The sequence below is a fragment of the Grammomys surdaster genome, unplaced genomic scaffold (genome assembly GCF_004785775.1).
Source record: "Grammomys surdaster isolate TR1022 unplaced genomic scaffold, NIH_TR_1.0 217, whole genome shotgun sequence".
NCBI lineage: Eukaryota > Metazoa > Chordata > Mammalia > Rodentia > Muridae > Grammomys > Grammomys surdaster.
The window spans coordinates 265,446-289,337 of NW_021604662.1; the positions used below are offsets into that span (position 1 = coordinate 265,446).

General features: G+C 40.4%; 1 protein-coding gene across 1 annotated transcript in view; it reads left to right on the forward strand.

Annotated features, from left to right (window-relative positions):
• The window catches only part of Cdkl5 (cyclin dependent kinase like 5), a 223,177-nt gene that overhangs the window by 175,944 nt on the left and 23,341 nt on the right, over positions 1–23,892 (forward strand). The window contains exons 16-18 of the mRNA XM_028772684.1: positions 476–575; positions 5,748–5,867; positions 9,009–9,225. Of these exons, the coding sequence (XP_028628517.1) occupies positions 476–575; positions 5,748–5,867; positions 9,009–9,225 (437 nt within the window). The remainder of the gene's footprint in view (positions 1–475; positions 576–5,747; positions 5,868–9,008; positions 9,226–23,892) is intronic.

Consider the following 23,892-nt stretch of genomic DNA (forward strand, 5'->3'; position numbering starts at 1 on the left):
ATGTTTCTATAGCAGCATTGATTTTTTTTTATGTTTAGTAACTTGGCAAGCTACTAATAATAAACTTGTTGAGCTGGTTTTTAAAAGGTAAATAGAAAAATGAATGTATTGGAAATGTTTCTGTTCTTTCCCTTGGAGAGTTACACGGGAAGCATCCTCTAAGCCATGCATTTTACAGAATTTCTGATTCAGAAATTTTCAGCAGCAGGAAAATGGTCCCAAAGAGCAGTTACAGATCATTTATAATAGTTCTCAAATTGCTAGTGTGTTCAAGCCTGTGCCAAAGAACAGCCGTTCCCCATGCTGATTAGATTCGGTTCCCTCTGTGCTTTTTAGAGGACCTTTACCTGTGGGCTCAATTCTTCATGGATGATTGAATCTGGTATCACACATTTTCAGCCTTCATTATGTTTGTCACACTGTGGCAAGAGAATGATTCAAAGATCTATATAATAAAAAATGTCTTCTCATTTAGGAAAAGTCCAGAAAACATTAGTCATTCTGATCAACTCAAAGAAAAAGAGAAGCAAGGCTTTTTCAGGTCAATGAAAAAGAAAAAGAAGAAAACCCAAACAGTAAGTAAATGACTAATGTCTATCTGTAACATGGGGTTCTATGTTATTTTGTGGATACATGTTACACTCTACACGGAGCAATCAGACTTAATTTCTTAATGTGGATATATTGTAGGCAGCTCTTTCTGAAGTCTTTTATTACCATCCTCTCACAAAGCCTTTTCTAGATTCAGCAGAATCTCAAGGAGTAAAAGAAACTTAAATTGGATGACAAAATACTTTTAAGCCTCTCAATAAACTACTTATCCATGTGCATTTAGATTGCTGTAAAAACTATGAAGACACAGGATTTGTTTCTCTCTGGGATCATAGAGATATGCAAAAACTTAGGAAAGGGTTTTGGTTTACATTTAAATCCTGAAATTCATAAATAACCATCATGCCTCATCCTTCCCTGGCTTCTAGTCGTGGAGGTACAATTTCACCTGACATTTCAGGGCTTACTTCAGTAAGAAAAGGTGTTTCACTTATGGTGGCGTTGTGAGACAGGCTGCATCTCAGCTCCTAGGAGCTCTGCATCTAAACAATGGGCCAGCTCCACTTGATTGGACTCTGTAGAACCACTCAAGTGGTAATTCTAAGCCAGAAGAGTAACAAGAGAAAGTGGAGGAAAAAGACAAGACTCCAGGACAACAGAAGGGATAGTTCACTCTCAAAAAAAAAAAAAAAAAAAAAAACCTGCTTTCCTTCGTTCATATTGTACCCTGACGACTAAGTAACATTGAATTAGCCACTTCCAATAGTTTTGGGTTTTGACTTTTACTTTATTTCACATAAGATTTATTCTTTCATTTCAAGAAGAAAATGACTTAATCACACTGGCTTTATCTATACGATTAGTAGACTAAATGCTTCTGGGGTCCTTCAAGCCATCATGAAAATTAGAAAATACAGCTTAGTAGTAACTAAAGAAGAAACAGATGATTGTAGAAAAGTATATAACTCATGCTAAGGATATTTGTCCCAAAGATGTTTGAGAAACCTTATAAATGTTTTTGTTTTTATTACAACAATTGTATATATCAACAGTGTGTATGGTGGTTTTGTCTGCATATGTTTGTTCAGTACTTACGTATCTGGTGCCCACAGAGACCAGAAGAGGGCATTGGGTTCCCTAGAACTAGAGACATTTGTGAGCTGCTATGTGTGCGGTGGGACTCAAAACTGTGTTCTCTGGAAGAACAGCTAGTCCTCTTAAAAGTTGAGCCATTTATTCAGCCCCTAAACATATTTTTAATGCTAGACCTTTAAATCTAGACCTTTGTAAAGCATTCTTTCACTTGCTTATTCAAAATACATGACTCCAAGCTATGAGTGGGTGGAGAGCATGGTATTGTAAGCCTTTAATTCCAGCACTCAGGAGACAGAAGCAGGGAGATCTCTGTGTGTTCATGACCAGCCTGGTCTACAAAATGAGCTTCAGAGGCGCCAGGGCTACATAATCAAAACCTTGCCTCAAACCATATCACCACCAGCACCAAAACATTGCATTGTCAAAAAGAAAAAGTAAACAAGAAAACATTGTTTTTAATCTTTTTATCCTACCCCAAACAGGATTTTAGTATTGCCCTGTAGCTTTTTAGCCTATGCATATATTTGTGGAGGAAAGGGTGTGTGTGTATGTGTGTGTCTCTATGTGTCTGTGTCTGTCTGTCTGTCTGTCTGTCTGTCTGTCTGTCTGTTTTCTGCTTCATTTTAATGGTTACATGGTATTTCTGAAATGTTCATGGGGGTGGAAAAGGGTACCTATAGTTTCTTACTGAAACTTGCCTAAATTGAAATGTCAAATCAAAATGTCACTCAACTATATTTGGTGCTGAAACTGAGTTAAAAAGTGAAGAAATAGGACTGACTTTGCTTTAGGATGTTTGCAATAATTTATGTGCTAAAAAATTAAACTCTGCCCATTGTCTATAGAATGTATTACTTATCATAAGCATTATCCTTCCAACACCTCTTCCTGGCCACTGTTAATAAATTTTGTTAACTACATGCCTACAACCCTGTGATGTGATGGAGTTGTAGAAAATAGTAAGGGTAGAAGAATTGAGGCTGCCTTGTATATAAATTTGGATTTTAATACATGTCTGACTCCGACCAACATTAAACCTAAAACCCTTGCCTAGCTGTGGCTAAACATGTTGCCTAACTTGATTATTCAAGAGTTGGATCAAATTCTAGATATTTAACTAGTATAGGTTAGGGCAATAAAAAGTTACTATTCTTTAGCGTCCTCTCTCTTAAATGTTTTATTAAGTACTTATACTTACTTCAGAAGAGCTTTCCACAGATCATAATGCCTTTAGCTTTCCTCTCCATTTTTAAATTAAGAATAAAATGTAAGGATTTTGGAATCTAGAGTCAGATTTCCAAAGAATACTACATACAGAGTCCTAGACCTCAGGCACTGAGGCCTGGAATGAGCTTAACTATGCTTTCTTTGAATGAACATTCAAATGTAACTAAAGGAACCTGTTTCTACTTTCTAAGATTCAATAAATAGAAAGCTAAGTAAGACAAACCAAAAAATTGATGGTGTTGAAACTTTTACACAAGATTCCAAGAAACTTAAATCTGATGCCAGATGTACACAGTATAGCTAATCCTAAATCTAGTTTACTAGAATAGAAGCTGAGCTAGGCAAGTGGTTGACCTGTTCAAAGTCACATGGAGTTATAAGGACTAAAACTGGCTTCCTATATAAAGAGCCTCTGATTCAGGGTTTCTCTCATTAAAACAGGAAAACTCGGATATTTATACAGGTCTTCATACATACACCAATGATATTACTGCATTTTTATACATTTTTGTTCTCTGACCACTGAGGTAGTCAAAAGAGAGAGAGAAGAGGTGCCAAAAATCATTCTGTATTGTAAAAGTGCCTGCTTTGGCTCCAACACGTCTGGAAGCTGCCTTGGGGAATCTGGCTTTGGTTGTATACCCAGGGAATTACATAAGTCCTTAGAGCATATGGTGACTTTGCCAACTTGGTAATTGGATCTTACTTAGTATCTCAACTTGAAATGATACTTCAATATAAAAATTGAACTTTAAAAACATTATTGTGTGTGCATGAAATGGGAAAGGAGTGCACAGGGACCATAGAATATAGAGGTCAGAGGGTGACTTTGTGGAGTTGGTCCTCTCTGTTGACTTTTATGTGAGTTTTGGGAATTCAATCTCTGGTTGCCAAGTACCCCACTGATCCATCTTACCAGCCCTGAAGATTAAACTTGTATCTCTTTACTTAAAACCCAGAATTCCGAATTGTACCAGATATTTTAAATGAGGTATATATTTCTAACAGTGTAGTGTAAGGCTGCTCAACTAACCTTAGTATCCCACTGATAATCATCTCCCAAGTGATATTTACTGGCTCTGGATAATTGACCAAGAAGACAAAAAGGACTTAAAGTATATTTTCTTTGGTGAAAAATAATCTATATGGTAAAGTCTCTTAGTTACTGAAGTCTTAACAATTAGTAATGGCTGAAGTTCATCAGTAACTCATTAAACACAATTCTTCAAAACAGTCTTATTTTTGACAATGAATAAATTCCTAATTGAGCATAATGTAAGCAGATGCCTAAAGGTCTTAGGCATTCCTGGGACTATTGCTCATAACCATTGTATAGGCTCTGAAAAATTTTGTACTTGTCTAAACTTACATTATTGTTTCCAGGTGAAAAATAATAGATAATCTTTCTAGATGCATAGCATGGAGATTTTTTCCATGATTGTTAATATTTAATCATTTGAGGGCTACCAAGGGCTAGTAGTTTCAATTAAAGCACCTATTTATTTTACTTAATTTTTTTTTGCAATTAGCTCATTTGTATCTTATATTACAGACAGACTCCACCAACGGGGAGAATCCAAGCATCAAGAAATCCCTCTTTCCTCTTTTTAATTCAAAGAATCATTTAAAGCATAGTTCTTCTTTGAAAAAGCTTCCTGTAGTCACTCCACCCATGGTACCCGTTTTTACATATCGTAGCCCTGAAAACTGCTCCAGTAAACTTGTTTTACTGATGACAATAGCATGTCTTATTTTCATGGGGTCATAATGTTTGTGCTAGTTAAGTACCTGGGCCAGTTCTATAAATTCACTGGGATATATGGATATATATAATACATATTCTTTATATATATTATATATATATTCTGGGTTTTCTGCATCAGTTAAAGATGTTGTCACATAAGCCTACTAAACAAACTAGTAAGGCTGGTTTGGATGGGCTGATTAGCCAATTATTGGCAGACAGCATTCTTGAAATCTTTTAATTCCTGTAAAGAATCTGATTAACATTTACAGTCAACAAATGTCTTTGCACTTGGCTCACTGCATGGACTTTGTTACCATTTGGTTGACAGTTTGTTTCTTTAAAACCAACTTTGAATTGACCAAATTAATTGAGCTAGCAGGCTCCATGAAAAAAGCAGCTTGTACTAGTTGATAACTTGCTCTTCCTTACCTGCCTCTAGCTTTTGCCAGTCACTAGGTGTAAAGCCATGGCTTTTGCTTGGCATTTGGCATAACTCTCCTTTGTCCACTAAAGTCATTGAATAGACCAATTGCATTCATTTGGAATTTGTGGCATAAATTTCAAGCAGTTTCTAAGTATACAATGCCAGACCCAGATTTACTGGGCAGTGGTTTGGGACTATGATTCAAACCATACCTCCTTTCCTTCTCTCTCCTTGAAAGCTCCCTAGACTCCTTGAAAGCTTCAAATACAGATTTTGCATCATATTCCCAGCATGAGGTTTTGTTTTTGTTTTTGTTTTATTGAACTGGTTCATAACCTAACTACAATATGAAATGAGGATGCCACAGCAGTTCCTGGTCCAGCCCACTTTAACTGCTCTCTCTTACAGCTACTGAAACTAACTAACAGCATGGGAATGCTTTAAGGGTTAAGGTTTTAACCAAGCTGCATGACATCTGCCAATTTTTCCTAATGCAGGGAAAATTACTAAGAAGGCAGCAGACTACTAGCACTACTTGCATCGTGAACATTTGGAGAGTTTTGGTTTACTTACTGGGTCTTTTTTTTTCTCCCTCTTGAATTTTGGTTTAGTTCAGTTTACTTTTCAGTTTGGGTCTCCTCTTGGGTGTGGTTGTCTGTGTTAATTAAGGTTTGTTGAATCCTTCTCCATCTTTCCCTCTAGGTGCCCAACACTGATGGTCCAGATCTGTTGACCTTGCAGAAAGCCATTCATTCTTCTAGCACTGCAAGCAGCAGACCAAAGGAATGGCGACCTGAGAAGCTCTCAGATCTACAGACCCAGGTGAGTTCAGCCTACATCACTCCCAGGTTTTCAGGATGGGAAATCAAGGAAGAAAACAATTCAGCTTCCCCCAAATAGACCATAATGAATAGCCTTGATGCTATTTTGCAAGTCAGGATGAACCCCACATCAGTGATTCCTACTGTGGAAAAAGCAAGCCTTCAGTACCCTTCACTTAGCTGGGGAGAGCAGTGGAGCAATGTGGAGAGATGAAGAAGAAGTAGTCTTAGCCCACAAGTAGGCTACAGCCCAGGAGACAAAGATTCATGAAGACTGTAATACAAAGTAAGTTATACTATGAAATATTGGTGAGGATAAACTGAGATCATGAGAAGAATAAGGTTACCTTAAAGATGATAGCATATCAATTGGTCCCTGAAAGCCAAATAGTAGAAGCTCTCTTGAAAGAATATCTTAACTTTTGAAATCCAAACTGTTTCTCTAAAGGCAGGCAAACACTTTTATTAGGAACTGCATATTGTACAGTAACATGGGGTTATAGTTACCTGCCATAAGGAGAGCGTTAGTCTCTTTCTTCCCAAGTAATTAACATATCTGTTTTAAACAGTTATCCTTATTAGAAATGTTCACTATTATATTTCTTCAATACCCCATAATAAACACAGTGGCATATCTACCATGTTTATTGCAACTGAAGTTTGGGAGTTTAGGAGCAGTGGTTCTACTTTTTATAGGTTTTCTGTTTTGTTCTTTTTTTTTTTCTTAAGAAAGCATTTTACCAGTTAGTCTAGGTTGGCCTGCAATTTGCTATGTAATCCAAACTGGCCTGGCACTAACAATCCTCCTGGCTTTATATCCCACATGCTAGGACTATAGATCTGGTTTGTTTCACTATAATCTGTTACTTGGAACTATAAACAGAAGTTCTCCAAAATTGCCATTCTTTTTGCCTGGCTATTTATATTTCGTACTTAGAGCATAATCTATTCTGAGGGTAAAGGGGGCATGAGGAGTGAGATTATAATAGTTTTTGGGGGAGGGAGATGCTTATTCAAAATAGGAACACAAAGATCTGAAAGCCTGATACTAAGGGGGCTCTTTCTAGACTTCATGTCTCCAGCTGATTCTAGATTATTATAATTGCTTGATAATTGTTAAATTGACTAGGAAAGACTTTTTTATCATTTTAATAAAAAATGAAAAAGTAGTCAAGAATGGTGCCACAGACCTATGTAATCTCAACACTTGGGAGTTGGAGGCAGGAGTATGAATAATTTGAAACTATACTGGGCTATATAAACAGAGATCTGGGCCAGCCTGAGCTACATAAAGGCAAGGAGCAAGGAGGATTAAGAGTTGGAGGCCACCCTGGGGTACATAAAAGATATGAGGGTAGAGAAAGACACTCTTTGAATATCTCCAGTGCATAGAACACTCTGCCACCTCCTTTGGGGACCCCACAGCTTTCTTTGGAACAAATGTCATAGAACTAGTGAAGGGTGTTTTCCTAGAAGCTATTTCTCCTTGAGCTGATTCTCAGTTCATTTACTTTCATTGTTAGCACCCCGTTTCTTCAAATCTTGCAGTTTTTCTAGAGATTATCAATGTGATTCAAAGTTGACCAATAGCTGACATGCATGTGGCTTATACCATGGCTGTGGCTTATACCATGGCACTCAGGATAAAAGTACTTTTGAGTTTTGCCAGCCTGTGGTGCTTCGGTAGTAAATTGGTCCCTCCCTCCCTCCCTCCCTCTCTCTCTCTCTCTCTCTCTCTCTCTCTCTCTCTCTCTCTCTCTCTCTCTCTCTTTCTCTCTCCCTCCCTCCCTCCCTCCTTCCCTCCCTCCCTCCCTCCCCCCCCTGTGTGTGTGTGTGTGTGTGTGTGTGTGTGTGTGTGGTGGTCTGTTGTTTGTTTTGTTTGTTTTTTGAGAGAATCTTGAAGTTTCCTAAAATATCCCCAAATTTGTGATTCTCTTGTCTCACCCTGTCATGTATCTATCTAGGATTAAAGTCATATACTTGCATGCTTGGCTTTCTATGCCTCTTCTGATAGTGATTCTCCTGCACCTCATGCTTAAGGTAGAGGAAGAAAAGAAAGTATTGCCTTTCATCATTGAGAAACTGAAAATAGTTGGCCAGTGAGGGACAGATCTCATCTAGGACCTGGCCTTCTGTTACCACACCAGTGTCCCTTCCACAGTGCTGTGCCCTGTATGGCCTTTGACCAGCAGCCATTCTGTAGGCAGACAGTACACCAGCCAGTGTCTCTGTGAGCAGTTAAAATGCTTTGTATTTTTAGTACCCAAACTGTACCATTCTCACATCAAAAAGATGAAAATGGAGCAGTAAAATACAACATAGAACATGAAGGTGTAGTATCAAAAGGGGGAACTGCTATATAATAACTCATTGCATCATACCTAAAATTACATTTTCCAGCTTCCCTTGCAGCTAGATATGGTTCTGTGTCCAAGTTCTGTCTGGTTGTATTAATTGCTTCTCCCAGTGCTGTGGCCAAATATCTTTACAGATGGAGGGTACAGTCCATCACAATGGGGAAGGCATAACAGCAGGTCACACTGTATCTACAGTCAGGAAAAAGAGAAATGAGTACCAGTGTTCAGCTTACTCTCTTTTTTTATTCAGTCAAGGACAGTAGCCACTGAGATGTTGCTGCCCACATTCAGAGTGGGACTTCCCACCTTAGTAAAATCTCTGTAGAAACACCATCACAGACATACCTAAGAGGTGTATTTCCACAGGGATTCCAAACCCAGTCATTCAACAATTAAGATTAACTGGTGAAATATAAGTGAAGACTTATTTGGGAAATCTTCTGAAAAAGGAGAGGCACACCTACATCTGTTGTTGTTTCTCCTTTCTGGGTCTGAAGCATGAGAAACATGGTAAAGACAGAGTACAGCCAGATCAAAGGAGCCCTGACCTTTGGGTCCCCCTAGTTATTTATTTTTTCCTAGATTTCTAGGCTTTCATTTAAAAGACCGTGACTAAAATCTTATTTGAGAAAACCCAGAGACCAAATAGAGCCGGACTAGCCCATCCAGCCATATGGTCTCCCTTCTTTCCTCTCTTTAGTTACCTTGTACCTGAACTCCATGTCCTCCCATCTCCTTCATCTACTCTAAATTAAATCTCGTGCATGCCTGAATCTTTCTTTCAGAGCCAACCACTGAAATCTCTTCGCAAGCTGTTGCATCTGTCTTCATCAACCAATCACCCGGCTTCTTCAGATCCTCGGTTCCAGCCCTTAACAGCTCAACAAGCCAAAAATTCCTTCTCAGAAATTCGGATTCATCCTCTGAGTCAGGCCTCTGGTGGGAGCAGCAACATCCGGCAGGAGCCTACACCAAAAGGCAGACCAGCCCTTCAGCTGCCAGGTCAGATGGATCCTGGTTGGCACGTGTCCTCTGTGACCAGGAGTGCCACAGAGGGGCCTTCCTATTCTGAACAGCTGGGTACCAAGAGTGGGCCAAATGGGCACCCTTATAACAGAACAAATCGCTCACGAATGCCAAATCTAAATGATTTAAAAGAGACAGCCTTGTAATTTATGCTGGGATGGAGGGTGTGTATCTGGGGGGGATGGGGGGGAGCCAAGCCAGTTGGGAGGGGAGGATTCAGGGTGGGCTGGGAAATGGGTTGGGTCAGGGTAATAAGCCAGTATTTTCAGCTTTATGAAGGTGTGTGCAATATTGTGTGTGAGGGGGGCCATCTGGCTTCTCACAGCCACAAATGCTAGTCAGGGATCTTAGAGCCGCGGGAGTTCCTTAGGGATCACCACTCCCCACAGGTCTTGTGTGAGAATGGATAGAGTGTGTCATTGAGGAAGAAGAAATTCTTGCCAGTTTCTCCCCATTACATTCCAACTTTAGTGCAATCTCTGTTGAACTTGGGGAAGCCAGGGTATGTCCTGGATGCGAGGGATAGAAAAGTTCATGTTGACCGATGCCCTTACCACATATTTTTTTCTGACTAGACTAAATGTGGGGTTTATTGTAATCTAGGAGTATCCCTTTGGAGGGTTAGCAGATGAACTGTATGTCTTAAATTGTTTTCTAAGCTTCCATATTTGATAGGATTTGTAACATTTATTTATAATTAATATTGTACTGTTATAATCATACCTTTTATGTTATAATGTAAAGTTATTTTGAGCTGTTTGGAACATTGTGACGCAGTGGGACAGCTATAGTAGTTTCTATAAAAACTAAACAGTAACATTTATATATTGCATCAGGAGTATTTTATTCTATATAAATATAAATATATATATGGTAAATAACTGTCTGTTTTATAAATATATTCATTTAAAGAAAGTATCGTTATGACACTATCTGCCATATTTTTATACATTTGTGATATGAAGTGAGTATTATACTTATAATAAAGGGAGTTGAATTGTGGCTACATGTGATTGTAACAGTATAAACTTTGCTCAACTTTTTGGCCCCAGCAGTAGCCTCTAGACATGATCCTTGGTAGCAGACAAATACAGCATCTCTTTCCAGGCCCACAGGAGAAGAAAGTTGGATAAGCCAGTAAGGAGCCCAACAGGCCTCATTTCTGTTCTCAGACACTTGGCTCTCGTTTGTGTCCAGGGACATTAACTGGCACACGAGAGAAGGACAGACAAAAGTGGTGTGCATGGGTCTTTACAGAGAATGTGCTCTTCCACTTAGCATTAGTGTTAGAGTGTAGACCAAAGATTTGCCAGTGAACATTCCTTGTGGTGAGGTTGTAAGAGGCACCTGTCTGCGGATCTTGCAAACCAGCTCTATGCTCCTGAATGCTGTCCGCCCTCCTGGAGACTCTCTCCTCCAGGTGGGATCTGAGCTCCGTGTATGGCATTTCTTCTTCTTAACTGCTTTGTTGTTGTTGTTGTTGTTGTTGCTCTTCTAATATATTTATAAGGCTCCTGAAGCAATTCCAGATGTAGAGAAAATTGCTATGTCCTCTTTTCCTTCCTGGGACTGTCCATTTATAACAAGGTCATCATGTACACCTGTATATACATGCACTCCATCCATCAGAACAGGACTACATCCTTCTCTCATTCGATCACTCTCAACTCCCGAGTTACAATCAAGTATCATCAAGTATTATAAGGCCTCTGGCCAGCAAGCATTATACCCACCTGTCTCTGGACCATCTTTGACAAAAACAGAAAAACAAAAAACAAAAAACAAAAAAAAACTCAAACACCTCAACACCATCATCTATCGATAGTCATAGAGTTTTGAAAGTAGTCTCTTAGCAATAAGACTTTTAGAGATCACTCCCATCCCTCAAAGAAGTAACTTTTCAGTATTTACTACTTATTCAAGAATTCTGAGAGTGTCAGTCCCCAAATAAAGTCAACTGTCACTGAAATATGCTGAGTAACTGTTAACCCTTCCCTGAGATTTTGAGAATCATAGCACTGATGATTATGAAGATTATAAAGGTCTTAGATTCTTTGAAGCTTAAATTGTGTGCATATTGCATATTTATATAAATACTATTAATGATGTGTATTGATTATATAGAGGTCATTTTAAGGTGCTTTTTATTTAATTTTAATAAGTATAATAGGCACTAAAATGAAACTCAACTGGGTACTATCATGGAAACAATTTGATTCACTTTGCATGCTCTTGAGTTCTTTTCCTATCTCATTTCTGTTACCAGTTCACTACTGTCTGGGTAGCTGTGAATTCTGGCTTTTCCCAGGCAACTCTTCAGTTATCCAAGTGAGGTAGACCCTCAGCAGTTTTTGCCTGGATATAGTAACACTAAAAACGTGTATATTTAACCCTTCTTTTTCATACTAGATCTGTACCTTTGTATCCCCTGCCCCCTTGCCCCCTGCAAACCAGAAACTACATTTTGTTTCCTCTGGAAAGACTTCTCACTGTGCTGTGCGCTTAGGAACTGCGAGGTCCCATTGCCATGCTGTGGCATTCGTGGCTCGTCATCATCAAGGGGCTGGTTTCCCATGTTGTCATCTTTGCTAACACTGGGATCTCAGATGTTTGCAGAACATTTATATTCATGATGGTTCTTTAAAGAAGGGCTAGAACAATTGCCTTCTACCTAGAGCAAACTAATCCTAACTGATGAAGTCAACACTTAACTTTTCCTACATTCCCAGATTTGAGCCAGAAAATAGCTACAATGTTTTCAACTAGTGTTTCTGAGCTAGCTCTTTTATCCTCTTCTTAGCTCTTGTCCCTTCTGACTTTCCCTTGATCCTCAATAAGCTATAAGTGAATCTACAATCCCATTCATTCTCTTCCTGCTCACAGTTGGGGACAGTAACATTTTCTCTCAGATCTAATGAGCCCTCTCTTAGCTTTTAACTGTCACTTCCCCTTCTGATTGGTCATTCATTGGCCTCAAAAAGATGCCATCCATGGCAGGAAGGAGTTGACTGAAAGTCACAAACCCCCCACATTTTCTTTAGGAGGGGGAATTGATGCTATCCATGTTCTGTTATCTGTGCTGACATCCTAAAGGACGAAAAGGTTGAATTGAAGGTTTATGAAGTACTTTGTGTTAGGAAGCTATTGCTTATCACCTTTCAAGAAGAACCTTGCTTTTACTGTCTTTCTAATTTGACTTCTCTATCATCCTCTTTTTCTTTTCTGAAGTTCTAAGTGAACTTTAACTGATCTTTGTTCAGTCTTAACTGAAGTGTAGGACTCTCTCCAGAGCCCAAGACCAGAAAAGAGTGCCCGATGCTAAGAGGTTCAAGTGAGCTATCTCTTCAGCAGCACTTCTCAGCCAAGGGCAGTTTTGTCCACCAGGGCACATTTGACAATGTCTGGAGACATTTGGTTGTCATGGGCTTCTCCCAGCATCTAGTGGGTAGAGGCCAGGGATGTTGCTAGGCATCCCCCAGAGTGTTTCTGCCCATTACTAGTACCAAGGTTAAGAAGTCCTGCCTGAGACCATTCCAGGCCAACCACTCTGCAGAATTTTCCTCTGGCCTTGGGCTTTCCAGGCTACAAAACTGCAAGAGTGAATTCCTCAACATTGTACTCTCTTTAAGAATCCTCTACCACTGTTCTCAAATCTTTACAATCCTATTGTTCATTTCCATTGTCTTGGACCTGCTAAAAGGTGCATACTTTGGGAGGAAACCAGAGTTACTTTATATATGTTTGAGAACTTAAATTCTAGGTTAGCATCCTTAGAAGATCTTTCTTAGCCATGAGGCTTATATTTAGAAGCAAGCAGCAGCCTGGCAGATTGGCATGATTTTTACCAACTGCTCAAAGGCATCATGGCTTTCAGCTGTGTCTACCGAAAGACAATGTCTTTGTTTTTTTATTCAAGTCGTTTAATAGCTCTTTAAAAATATTAGCATATGGCAGACTGATTAGAAGCAAAACTCTTTCTTGGTGGTTGTGATGTGGCTATTCTAGAAGTATTGTGCTGTATGCTTTGGTTAAATCTGTTTTAAAACATGCTTTAAGACTCACCATATGCAGTTGTATACTTTAATTCTAAGCAGACCTATGCTGGTCAGTCTCTAGTCATGCTGTGTATTATAAAAGTATGTTGTGGTTGTAGAGTTAGCCAGTTTAGCATGTTCCTAATCAGAAAATTAGCGGATTCCACTAGGAAATGCTATCCCATTTTCCCTTCCCAGTACCTCTTAGTTGATATCATAGTATCCTCACTTAAACTAGTCTTTAGAGTAAATAAGGAAAAAAAAGCCATTTATTTTCTTCTAGCCATGTATTGAGAATAACTCATATGTGTATAATTTTTTCAAAGGCCAGAGGATTACTTTTCCAGTATGTAGAAGGCTGTATGTAGATTCTGTTCACCTAGGTCTCAGTGGTCACAGAACTTTTGGCAAGGACGATAAGTAGTTCATTGGAAGTCACGGCTGGGGCTCAGCTTGGATTCAGCAAAACTGCATATCTCTTGTGCTCAGAACCTGTGTTCTGGATGACATTGCTTTTTCATTTGGAAGTTCATTGCCTACTGCATTAGAATGGGCTATTGAACCCCACTATGTGGGTACATACAAAGATCCCCAGATGCCTACTTCTGTGAACTGGGACTATGGTAGGTTTCACTACTCCAAGTCAGAAAGCAGTGGGATATCTATTTCCTTGCCTCCTTTAGTTCATCACTAGTAAAAGTTCCTTGAAACTCACTTAGGGCTTAAGAAATAACAGTTCTGGTTTCTTTAAAAGAGGTTGCAGACAAGACAATACAAATGTCACTTATCTTAGGACTGGAATCTTAGGAGAAGGTCCCTAGCAAATTGTAAAAGACCAGATTCCCAGAAAATTAAAACAGACAAACAAATCTAGACTTGTAAATGGTTGTGCTTTCCTCTTTTCCTTCTTGACCAGCTGAAGTCTAGAATATCTTAAGGGTCTGGTTCAACTGATTAAAAACTTCAGTCTTAGAAACCACGATCCAGGAGCCATGCAAGAAAAGGCAAGCCCTTATCTGTTTGCATACACCCGAAGGGAAAAGCCAAGTGATTAGGAAACTCTGGGCCTATTGCCCATATGATTCTTTTTCTTTTTTTAATTCAGTGTACTATACAAGATGGTAGACTTTGTGCAAACCAGTTTCTTACATAAACCATTGTTGCCCACAGTGCTTTGTTCATTCATCATCATTTGGCCTGGTCCCTACTCCATCTTTTTTCCTATCTGGGCATGACCCACCTTTTTTTCTATTTACTGTAGGCTGTTGAATAAGATCCTGACCTGCCTTGTATTTTCATTCAACTGTTTACTCCCACATTTAAGGGAGGGTTGTCTCTTGTTTTGCCAGAAAAATAAATAAAATTGTCATAGTCTGTACGCTGGATTTGTAGGGCCAGCAGAACCGCTGGAGTGAAACCGGTTTCACTTCTTAGGCCCTTCCTTTCTTATAAGGGTAAGCTCTCTACACCCCCTTTGATCCTCGGTCCAATTGGTCCTCCTTGGGAATCTGAAATCAGTCTCCGTGTTGTATGCAGATTAGAAGTTGCCTTGTTTGCTGCTCTTCCCAGGCAGAGTATCAGGGAGAAAGAGGCCTTATCTGTCCCTCCCTCAGTGTCCCCTCCTGTTTGGCAGACCTGCTGAGAATCCCTCAGGACTTCCTTTGGTTGGGGATTTCTCTTCCCAGAAGGCTGATGGGATTTATTTCAGGCATGGACAAGCTTGTCCTAGTGCTGTGTGTGCTTCAGGTCTAATCAGAAGAAACCCAGGAATCGAAAAGGTAGATGCCTTGACTTTTGTCCCTGTTGGGGGATTAAAGTGTTTATTGCCAGAATCATCAAAAGCTCTGGTTAAACTCAGTAGAGTTTCGGAGAAAGACTATGCTTTTCCTTGTGGAGAATGTATACTTTCCACACTGGCTTCCTTTTCTTTCAAAAAGTGGAAAGTAAAGCTTGCAGAAAATCCATTTTCCCTCGGGATGATCAGTGGGTTCTAGTCACCAGTCTCTCTCCCTCTCCTTGTTTACTCTTTTTGGTCAGTGATGGAGTTGGGCTGGGGGAGGAGCAGGCTATGTGGTAACAGAAAGTAGATTCTCACTGTAAACTTGCATTGATGAACAGAGACAATTAAGCCAAACACAACAGTTACCCCAGAGTTCGAGCTCCAAGAATTGCTTTGTGCCACTCTGAATTCAGGTCGTTATTCTGTATATATTTAGATAATTATCAGAGCGTCTTCAGTCTTTACTAAGTTTGAAGGATACGGTATTCTGGGAAGACACAGGGCAAGGTGACACTGAGACCCCTGTTCATTCTTAAAAACAAAACTCGGGATAAGCCAGAGGGATATGCCATCCGATGTGTGGTAGATGAAAATCAGTGGACATTCTTAATTGCATAGACTTTATAATCTACTATATAAAGTGTAATCCATACTTTTTACTGTGGCAAGGGTGTGATGTGGTTGTTAATCTTTTTAATTTTTGAATCCAAACTGAATTTAAAGTGTTGAATACTTACAATTCCTCACGAGCTAATTATGAATCATTTGTAAAGTGTTTCTATAACTCTTTGTATCATGTGTTGGTACATCTTATCAAGTTTTTTCTGGCATGTATTCCATTCTAAACTTCTGTAAAATTTCTATTGTTACTGTACATATTCTACAAATATCTACTCTGTGGTAACCTTCATTAACAGCATGAAATGGTTAATTTTTACTGAGCACAATGTATTTTTGAATGGATCTTCTCACATGTCTTTAATAAAATGCAGATTTTGCACTGACTGATGTGACTGCCAGGCTTTCCCAATCTTGAGCACTGTGGTCCTTCTTGCCTTTGAACATCAAGCAGCTCCATTTTAGTTTTTTCTTTGTAAACAAGAATATGTTCGAATTCAAATGAGGGACAATGGGCCTTTGAAGTTGTAATCAGTTTAAAGCAGTGAAATTAATGTAAAACAAAGCAAATCCTGTTACTTAATGATTTTTTTTTCTACTTATAAAGTTCTTTTCCCCTTCTGGCATTGTGAAAACTTTGGTTTCTTTCACACTGAGTGTTGTCATTTATATGGCTTGTTTGCTGCTCACTTGGTAATTTGAGGATAAAGAAAGATGCTGATCCCATGTGCTTAGTACTACAAAGAAAAAAAAGATGGTCAGCTGTGGAAGATTGCTTCTTGTTCTGGAGCAGGGGTTGGCAAACTCTTTCAGAAAAGTCCAATAGTGAATGTGCTTTGTGGGCCATAAGAGCTCTGTCGCCTCCATGGAACTCTGTGCATACAGCGCAGAAACAATTAGATAATATACTCAGACATAACCAGCTGATGGCTGATTTGGGCCAACTGTATATAGGATCCTGAGCCAAAGGGAATACTACTGGACATAGGAAAAATCCAGGACACAATGGCTGTACCTCCTCAGTTTATAGTCCATATGGAGGCATGGCTGTGCACTACTCTGTGGGGGAACAGTACTTCAAATTTGAGGTACTTTCATTAAAGAGGGGTAAGAGCTGAAACTCAGAACTTCACATTCTATGTGTCTGTCTCTGTGTGAGTATAGACATGTATGTGCCACAGCAAGCATGTGGAGGTCAGGGGACCGGGTTTCATAAGAAATGAAAGCTGAATCGAGTTGGTTGCTTTGTTTTGTTTCACTTTGGAATGATCTTGTGTAGCTATCCTCCAGCTCACAAGTAGCTGAAAATAATCTTGAACTCCTGAACATCTTGCCTCCACTTCGCATGTTTATAGGCATGAACCACCATGCCCAGTTTAACAGTGTTTTCTAAAAGCCCACACTAATACACGTGCCATCTTCCATCACCTCTCCATCTGGTAGTGGCTGAACTGATTAAAGAATGAAGCAGTTCAATGAAACAACGTATTGGACATCCAGGGATTCTGGCGAAGTGGTTAGATGGCCTTAGTGGATTTTTCACTAACTCTGTCTTGACCTAAGGCAACATATGTGAGGCGCGCGCATGTAGTCGTCTCGCCGGCAAGAACATACACACACACACACACACCAGAATCCTTCCGTAGAAACACGTTTATTCCCATAAACCAAAATGGTGGTAGAAGACGGAGAAGACGGAGAAAGGCACTGCTTTATACCCTAGAGCGGTGTAATCACCTCTGATTGGCTGTATACTCATAGCGTGCCAAACGCCGTGGGATGGGCTTTAACTTTGGCGGGCTTTACCATGGCACATGCGCAGTTTACTTGTTTACTAGGAAGAATTATGGCTGACAGCGCCACCTAGCGATGGCGGACTTTGCCAGCACTCGCCGCGGCTCCCAACATCTGCCCCTTTTTTGTTTTAAAAAACAGAGGGTGGTAGAGGTCCTTGGGAAGGTTACCTAACTCCCATATTTGGGGGTCTCACGGCGGGTCTGAGTCTCTCAGAGGGTGGTGCTCAAATGTTTGAGGCTTTACAGGGTGCCAATACCAGAAGCCCTAGGGTGCAGCGGCTGAGGAATCTGTCTACTGGCTATTTCTTTTTTGATTTGTTAAACAGGCACTGGCCAATGTCCCGTGTCTAGGCTGACTGACATTATTCTACGCCCAGCATCAATAGGGCTAACACCAAGGAAAAGCAAGCCACCCTGTCTTAGGCTGCAAGGGATATACCCGCGCCCGGGTCATTGCCACTCGCTAATCCCGTCATGGGGTTGGCTTGTCATCAATTCCTCAGTTGTCTTCATGGTGTAAATCTGGCATGTGGCGTCAGCCTAATTCCCATCATTGGGACCAATGGCAGCTGTCCTGGAGACAAAAAGATGGAGTTATCTATCTGGCTGTTCTTGGCCTGTCTAGTGTGGTACCGGTTATGACTCAAACTCAAGGCCGATCGAGCGAATTCCATCTTGGGGGAATAAGCGTTCAAGAACCAACAGTTTAAGACAGTCTCCCTTACCCTACCAGGTGCAATGGAAACAAGTCCTCCGGGTGCAAGGGCTAAGGGGAACAGAAAGAGATGCAAACACCCATCCCTGTGCAATGGAGTCATCTCCTAGGGGTGCAAGGGCTGTTTGTCTCAAAATTCAGGTACCACAGCTACACAGACAAGGATCAACCAGGCCAAGATTCCTCACTGACCCAGTGTAATGGGCAAATCTTCTGGGGTGCAACGCTGATGGCCTAACATTTAGCACCACCACTTGTGAGGGGGAGACTGCTTATAATTGAGGCAGTGATAACCACACTGCAGGGGAAGCCCCTAGTACTTTGGAAGCGCCTGTGCAAAAATAGCCTTGTCAAGATTTTGTTGAGCTCTGAGTTTGCAACCAACCAAAAGATGAATACTAGTCCGCAACATAGGGCATACCAAACAGGCCTACTCCCACCCACTTAAAAAAGGGAAGAAAAAGAAAAGAAAAGAAGAAAGCTGAAGAATTTCAGGAGGACAGTCCTTCAGTCAGGGACAGATCCACGCGCGTCGAGTTGATGTTCACCACAGCTGCTCTCAATTTTCTGAGTGTCTCACTGAAGTTTTCTGACCAATCTCCTGTAAGATATTGAAACAATTCTCTGGACAGATTAGTTACACGAGTAAAGTTTTTATACTGTACACTGGTGATGTAAAGTGTACCCAGTTTTCTCTCACATCTCAATTGGGCTAATTGAAAGAGGATATCTAATCTCTCTCTCATTAAATCAAGGCGTTGATTAAGGATCATTAGCCCGCCTTTTAGTTGGGTACTGGCGGAGGTTTTGAAGGTTAACAGCCTCTGCCACCGTGGCTGACAATTGATGGTAGTGCCCACCTGAACAGAAGTTGACATAGCAATCTCAGTGGCAGTGGCGGTAATGGCACTAATTGATATCGTCGTCACTATGGCTGCAGTTATACCAAATCTCTTTTTTGTTTAAATAATGACAAAGTGGAAGGAGTCTCCACGGGGATGGGAACCCATCGCGTGACTCTGGCATCCATAGCGTAAGTGAATCTTTTAGAATTCTGGGACATCTAGCAGGTTTTATTGGTACAATTCTTAAAGATGGAATTTGATAAAATAAACAAAAATACTAGGAACCTGTATCCCTTGGATCAGTACAAGGGCTATCATCAGAGCCTGGAGGGTCTGCCTGGATGTCACCTTCCAGTATCGCGAGTTGCCGCGTCAGCCGCTCTGGTAGCCAAAACGGATTGTCTTCTTCCTGTGGAAACACACAGACCGCTCCCCTCGCTCTTAATAAAACAATATCTGGGCCCTTCCATTGTCCGGTCAAAATATCCTTCCATTTCACCATCTCTTTCGGCCTCTCAGGCTCTAAACAGTGACGGTCAGCAGCGGAATGGCCCTGACTGTCCAGGTTTAAAATATTGAGGGTAAAAGTGTTTATCTACTCCTCATCAGTTAATTGTCAAGGGGAATCAGGACTTGTATCTCTCTTGAGAATATCCAACAGAGGTTTACATTTTTCTATGGTAAGCTGAAAATGAGGTTTTAGCCAATTAATATCTGTTAACAACTTTTGAGAATCACTTTTCTGGAGCAACAAGTAGTCTAAAATCTTAAAGCTCATTGTATTGGAGCAAGGGCTTGTAGAAAAACTCTTTTAGAGAGATCAGCCAATAAAATATACAATGAATAATAATATATACTGAGAGATTTAAATGCTTTAACCTTTTGTATTAAAGCAACAACAAATTTTTTAAGGCCATTAATTATTCTTTGAGGCAAGCTTTTTTAATGAATGGCTTCATGGGCTCTCAAAAATCACAAGCAATTTTACTTAATGTAAACCTCTCACCTTTACCAGGAGGTAAAGGAACTGTATAGAACAATCTTTTAAATCTATAATAATTTTTTATGCATTTACTTGAATTGCAGCTGGAGTAGGCAAGTCAGGCTGTAGTGCCCCATTAGTCTTATAAATCTTAAATTTGAACTTTCTCTGTGTAGCCCTGGCTGTCTTGGAACTCACTCTGTAGACCAGGCTGGCCTTGAACTCAGAAATCCGTCTGTCTCTGCCTCCCAAGTGCTGGGATTAAAGGCGTGTGCCACCACTGTCAGGCTCTAGTGTTTTTGAATTAATTGAATAACCAACTCTTTTTAGCTGAGTGAAGCATCAGATAAAGCCAAGCTGAAGGCAATCTTGTCTTCTAATAATTGTTAATTAGCCCCAGTATCTATCAATCTTTTAAAACCCTTTTTCTTTTAATTATTAATTTAAGATTAGGTCTCTTGTTATGTTTTTAATCTTGGCCTATATCCTGAGGCCTGGCCCAAGGATTATCTTTTCTGCACCAAGGACAGGTGTGTCAGGTAACCTTGGTCACCTGGCTGTTGTTTAAGCCTCTGTTCCTGGGACAGTCACTTTAAAAACTATCTAAATTTCTACATTTAAAACACTCTCCATCTCTATGGCTCTGTGCAGCTATGGCCAGACCTGATTGTATGAGGGTGCAATTTCATTGCAAAGACAAGTATCTAAGTCTGTCTTTGCTTGTATGTTCTGAGGGCTGTGTGGGCAGTTCAACCTGATTAATATCACACTGACCTTGTCTTACAAGCACGTTAAGATCTCAGTCTGCGTGTCTTAATTTAAATTTAAACGTTCTTAATCTCTAGCAGGCCAGCACTGTATCACAACTTGCTTTAAATATTTTTATTTAACTCTATCTGCTGCCCCCCCTTTATTATCACATGGGCGAATCAAAAAAATTTTTAAACTCAAGATTACAACTGCCAACTGTAGCCAATGGAATACTGGCAGTTTAACTAAATTTTAAAATATCTTTTGTAACATTAGAATGTAACCATTAATTTTGAGAAGCAAAAGCAAAACCAATTTAAACAATCTATTTTCTCTAAAATCAACACCAAGTAGACTATCCCTATGTTACAAAGTTTTGCTGCCAATTCTCTACACATGAATGCATGAAGCAGCTTTTAATCTCATTGAAGAGACATTGGTCTAAAATCTTACTTTCTATATACCTGGTTTCTGAACGACTCTAACACTGAGCTAGTTCCACGCCACCTTTCGTTACCAAAGTTGTAAATTTCTAATCACACCCAATAATTTAAGCCAATAGTCTATAACCAAGATATGTAGAACATTTTTATACTTTTAAAACCAATTAGAAACAACAATGAAATGCTATATATCTTATTTTTAGATCAAACAAAATTTCTTGTCTTTCTAGCTGTAATTTCAAGAGAAAAGCACCTTGTCACAGAGGTTTTTCTAGGACAAAACGACTCTTAGCTTCCTTATAAAACCCAAAATATTGCTGGTCTCTTTTAAAAGCAGCTTATGTCAACCTCAATTCCTGAAAAGACTTTTTTAGCTCCCAAAGGTTGGATCAAGCAGTTTTAACGATCTTTCTTTTTGAACACGTAACAAACACAGAACATTTAGACAACGAAACAAAAGGCAAACACAAACACGTGGACATTGGCGCGCCAAGGACAGACAACAAAGAAGGACTCTAAGAGCTACAGAGAATTTCAGGACGTCTCCCGAATTCTCTGCTTCTAGATGAACTCTGAAATAGCCTTTTCATTCTTTTTGCTGACACAGCTCAGAGAGAGGGCACCTGTATTTTTTAAAACTCTTTCTCTCTCTCTCATATTTAAAATGTAACTTTTCATCTCGTTCATTGGAGATGTAGCGGGCAGCTAATTTAACACTTCAATACCCTGCTTTCTAATTCTTTTTAACCCTGCTCTTCCCGCCTGAAGCGGCTTTTAGGCTGCAGGCAATGTCTGTTTAGAATTCTCTTGACCTATGTTTCGCTATCACCTCTTAGGCAAAATCGGCACTGGGCCAATTCCTCATTCACCTAGACTGTCTCCCCCAAACCACTCTTCTTGCAAACACAGCCTCCAATTGACCCTCACTAGCTCCAGCACTCGATTTCGCAGCGGCGGCCGGCTGGCATCTATCCTCCCCATCCCTCTCTTCATCTGAGTCCTCTGAGTCGGAAGTTAGCCCCTCCGACTCAGAGCTATCACGCCGTAAAACCCCCGGCTCCTTTGCCAGATACAGAGGTTTCTTTCTTAGGGCATTTTCGCCTTTTCTATACTTTTTAACCAGGGCGTCCTTTCCCTGACCTCTCACCCCCTTGGATAGGTCCTCGGGGGGGGGGCCTGATTTCTTAAATATGTCTTTTTTCCCTTTTCCTTTCTGAATTTTTAAGCGCTTCCATTTCTCTGTCTCTGTTTCTGACATGTGGGCCTGTAATTTGTCTATCACTCTCCAGCCCGCCAAGCGGCTTTTCTCATCCTGTAAAACCAGAAGGAAGAGTACCAGCACTGCCTGGGGAGGGAGACGAAAAAAATCAAGACCAAACATATCTCTCAGAGAACATCACCTCGTTCTACGGTTCTGGATTCACTCCACGCGTGGATGGCAAGCGGAGGGTCTTCTGAAAACGTGCCGGCGATGGTAAATTCTCCCGGGTTTTTCGGCACCAAATGTGGGGGGCGCGCGTGTAGTGTCTCGCCGGCACGAACATACACACACACACACACACACACACCAGAATCCTTCCGTAGAAACACGTTTATTCCCATAAACCAAAATGGTGGTAGAAGACGGAGAAGACAGAGAAAGGCACTGCTTTATACCCTAGAGCGGTGTAATCACCTCTGATTGGCTGTATACTCGTAGCGCGCCAAACGCCGTGGGATGGGCTTTAACTTTGGCGGGCTTTACCATGGCACATGCGCAGTTTACTTGTTTACTAGGAAGAATTATGGCTGACAGCGCCACCTAGCGATGGCGGACTTTGCCAGCACTCGCCGCGGCTCCCAACAAACATACTTATTTAGCTTCCCAGTGCCTCAGTTTCTTTGCCTTTAAATGCTAACACTGCTAGTAGTTATAGCATAGGGTTGTTGTGAGCATCTAATAGAATGTTGCCAAACCTTTTACAGAATTTCAGTAAATATCAGCCAATATAGCATTATGCTTTGTATTTGTGTCTCAGTTGATAGTTCCAAGAAGTTGGAAAGGGAGGCTGGAGAGATGGATTACTCATTAAGAACACTTGCTGCTCCTCCAGAGGGTATGGGTTCAGTTCTCAGTACACATATAGGGTAGCTCACAACTACCTGTAACTCCAGCTCCAGTAGATCAAGATGTCCTCATTTTCTGGCCTCCACAGGCGTCACACACACACACACACACACACACACACACACCCCTCGCTCCTCTCTCTCTCTCCAAAACTGGGAAGAAATTTCACTGAATGTTGAAAGCTTGCTATAGAGAGCTTTGTGGTTAGTACATTAAGTATGTACATTCATTCTACCTGATCTTCATATTAGCCCTGTTGTGGTCAAAAATAGGTACAACTTGGGGCTGTTCTTAGGCTCATCTGGTAAGCATCAGCCCTTATAAGGTGTCCTTCAGCTGTCCTCTACCACTGTGCCTCTTGTGGTCAAAGAAGTACACTTCCATCTGCATTCATGTATTCATTCAAAAGCTTACTTATGGACATTCTTCTTGACAGTGAGACCTGATTCGAAGACCTGATAGAAGTTTATCCACTCTGAAATACCTTTGCCCTATCCATGTCTCAGTTTGGGTTTTATTGCTGTGAAGAGACACCATAACCAAAGCAACTCTTATAAAAGACAACATTTAATT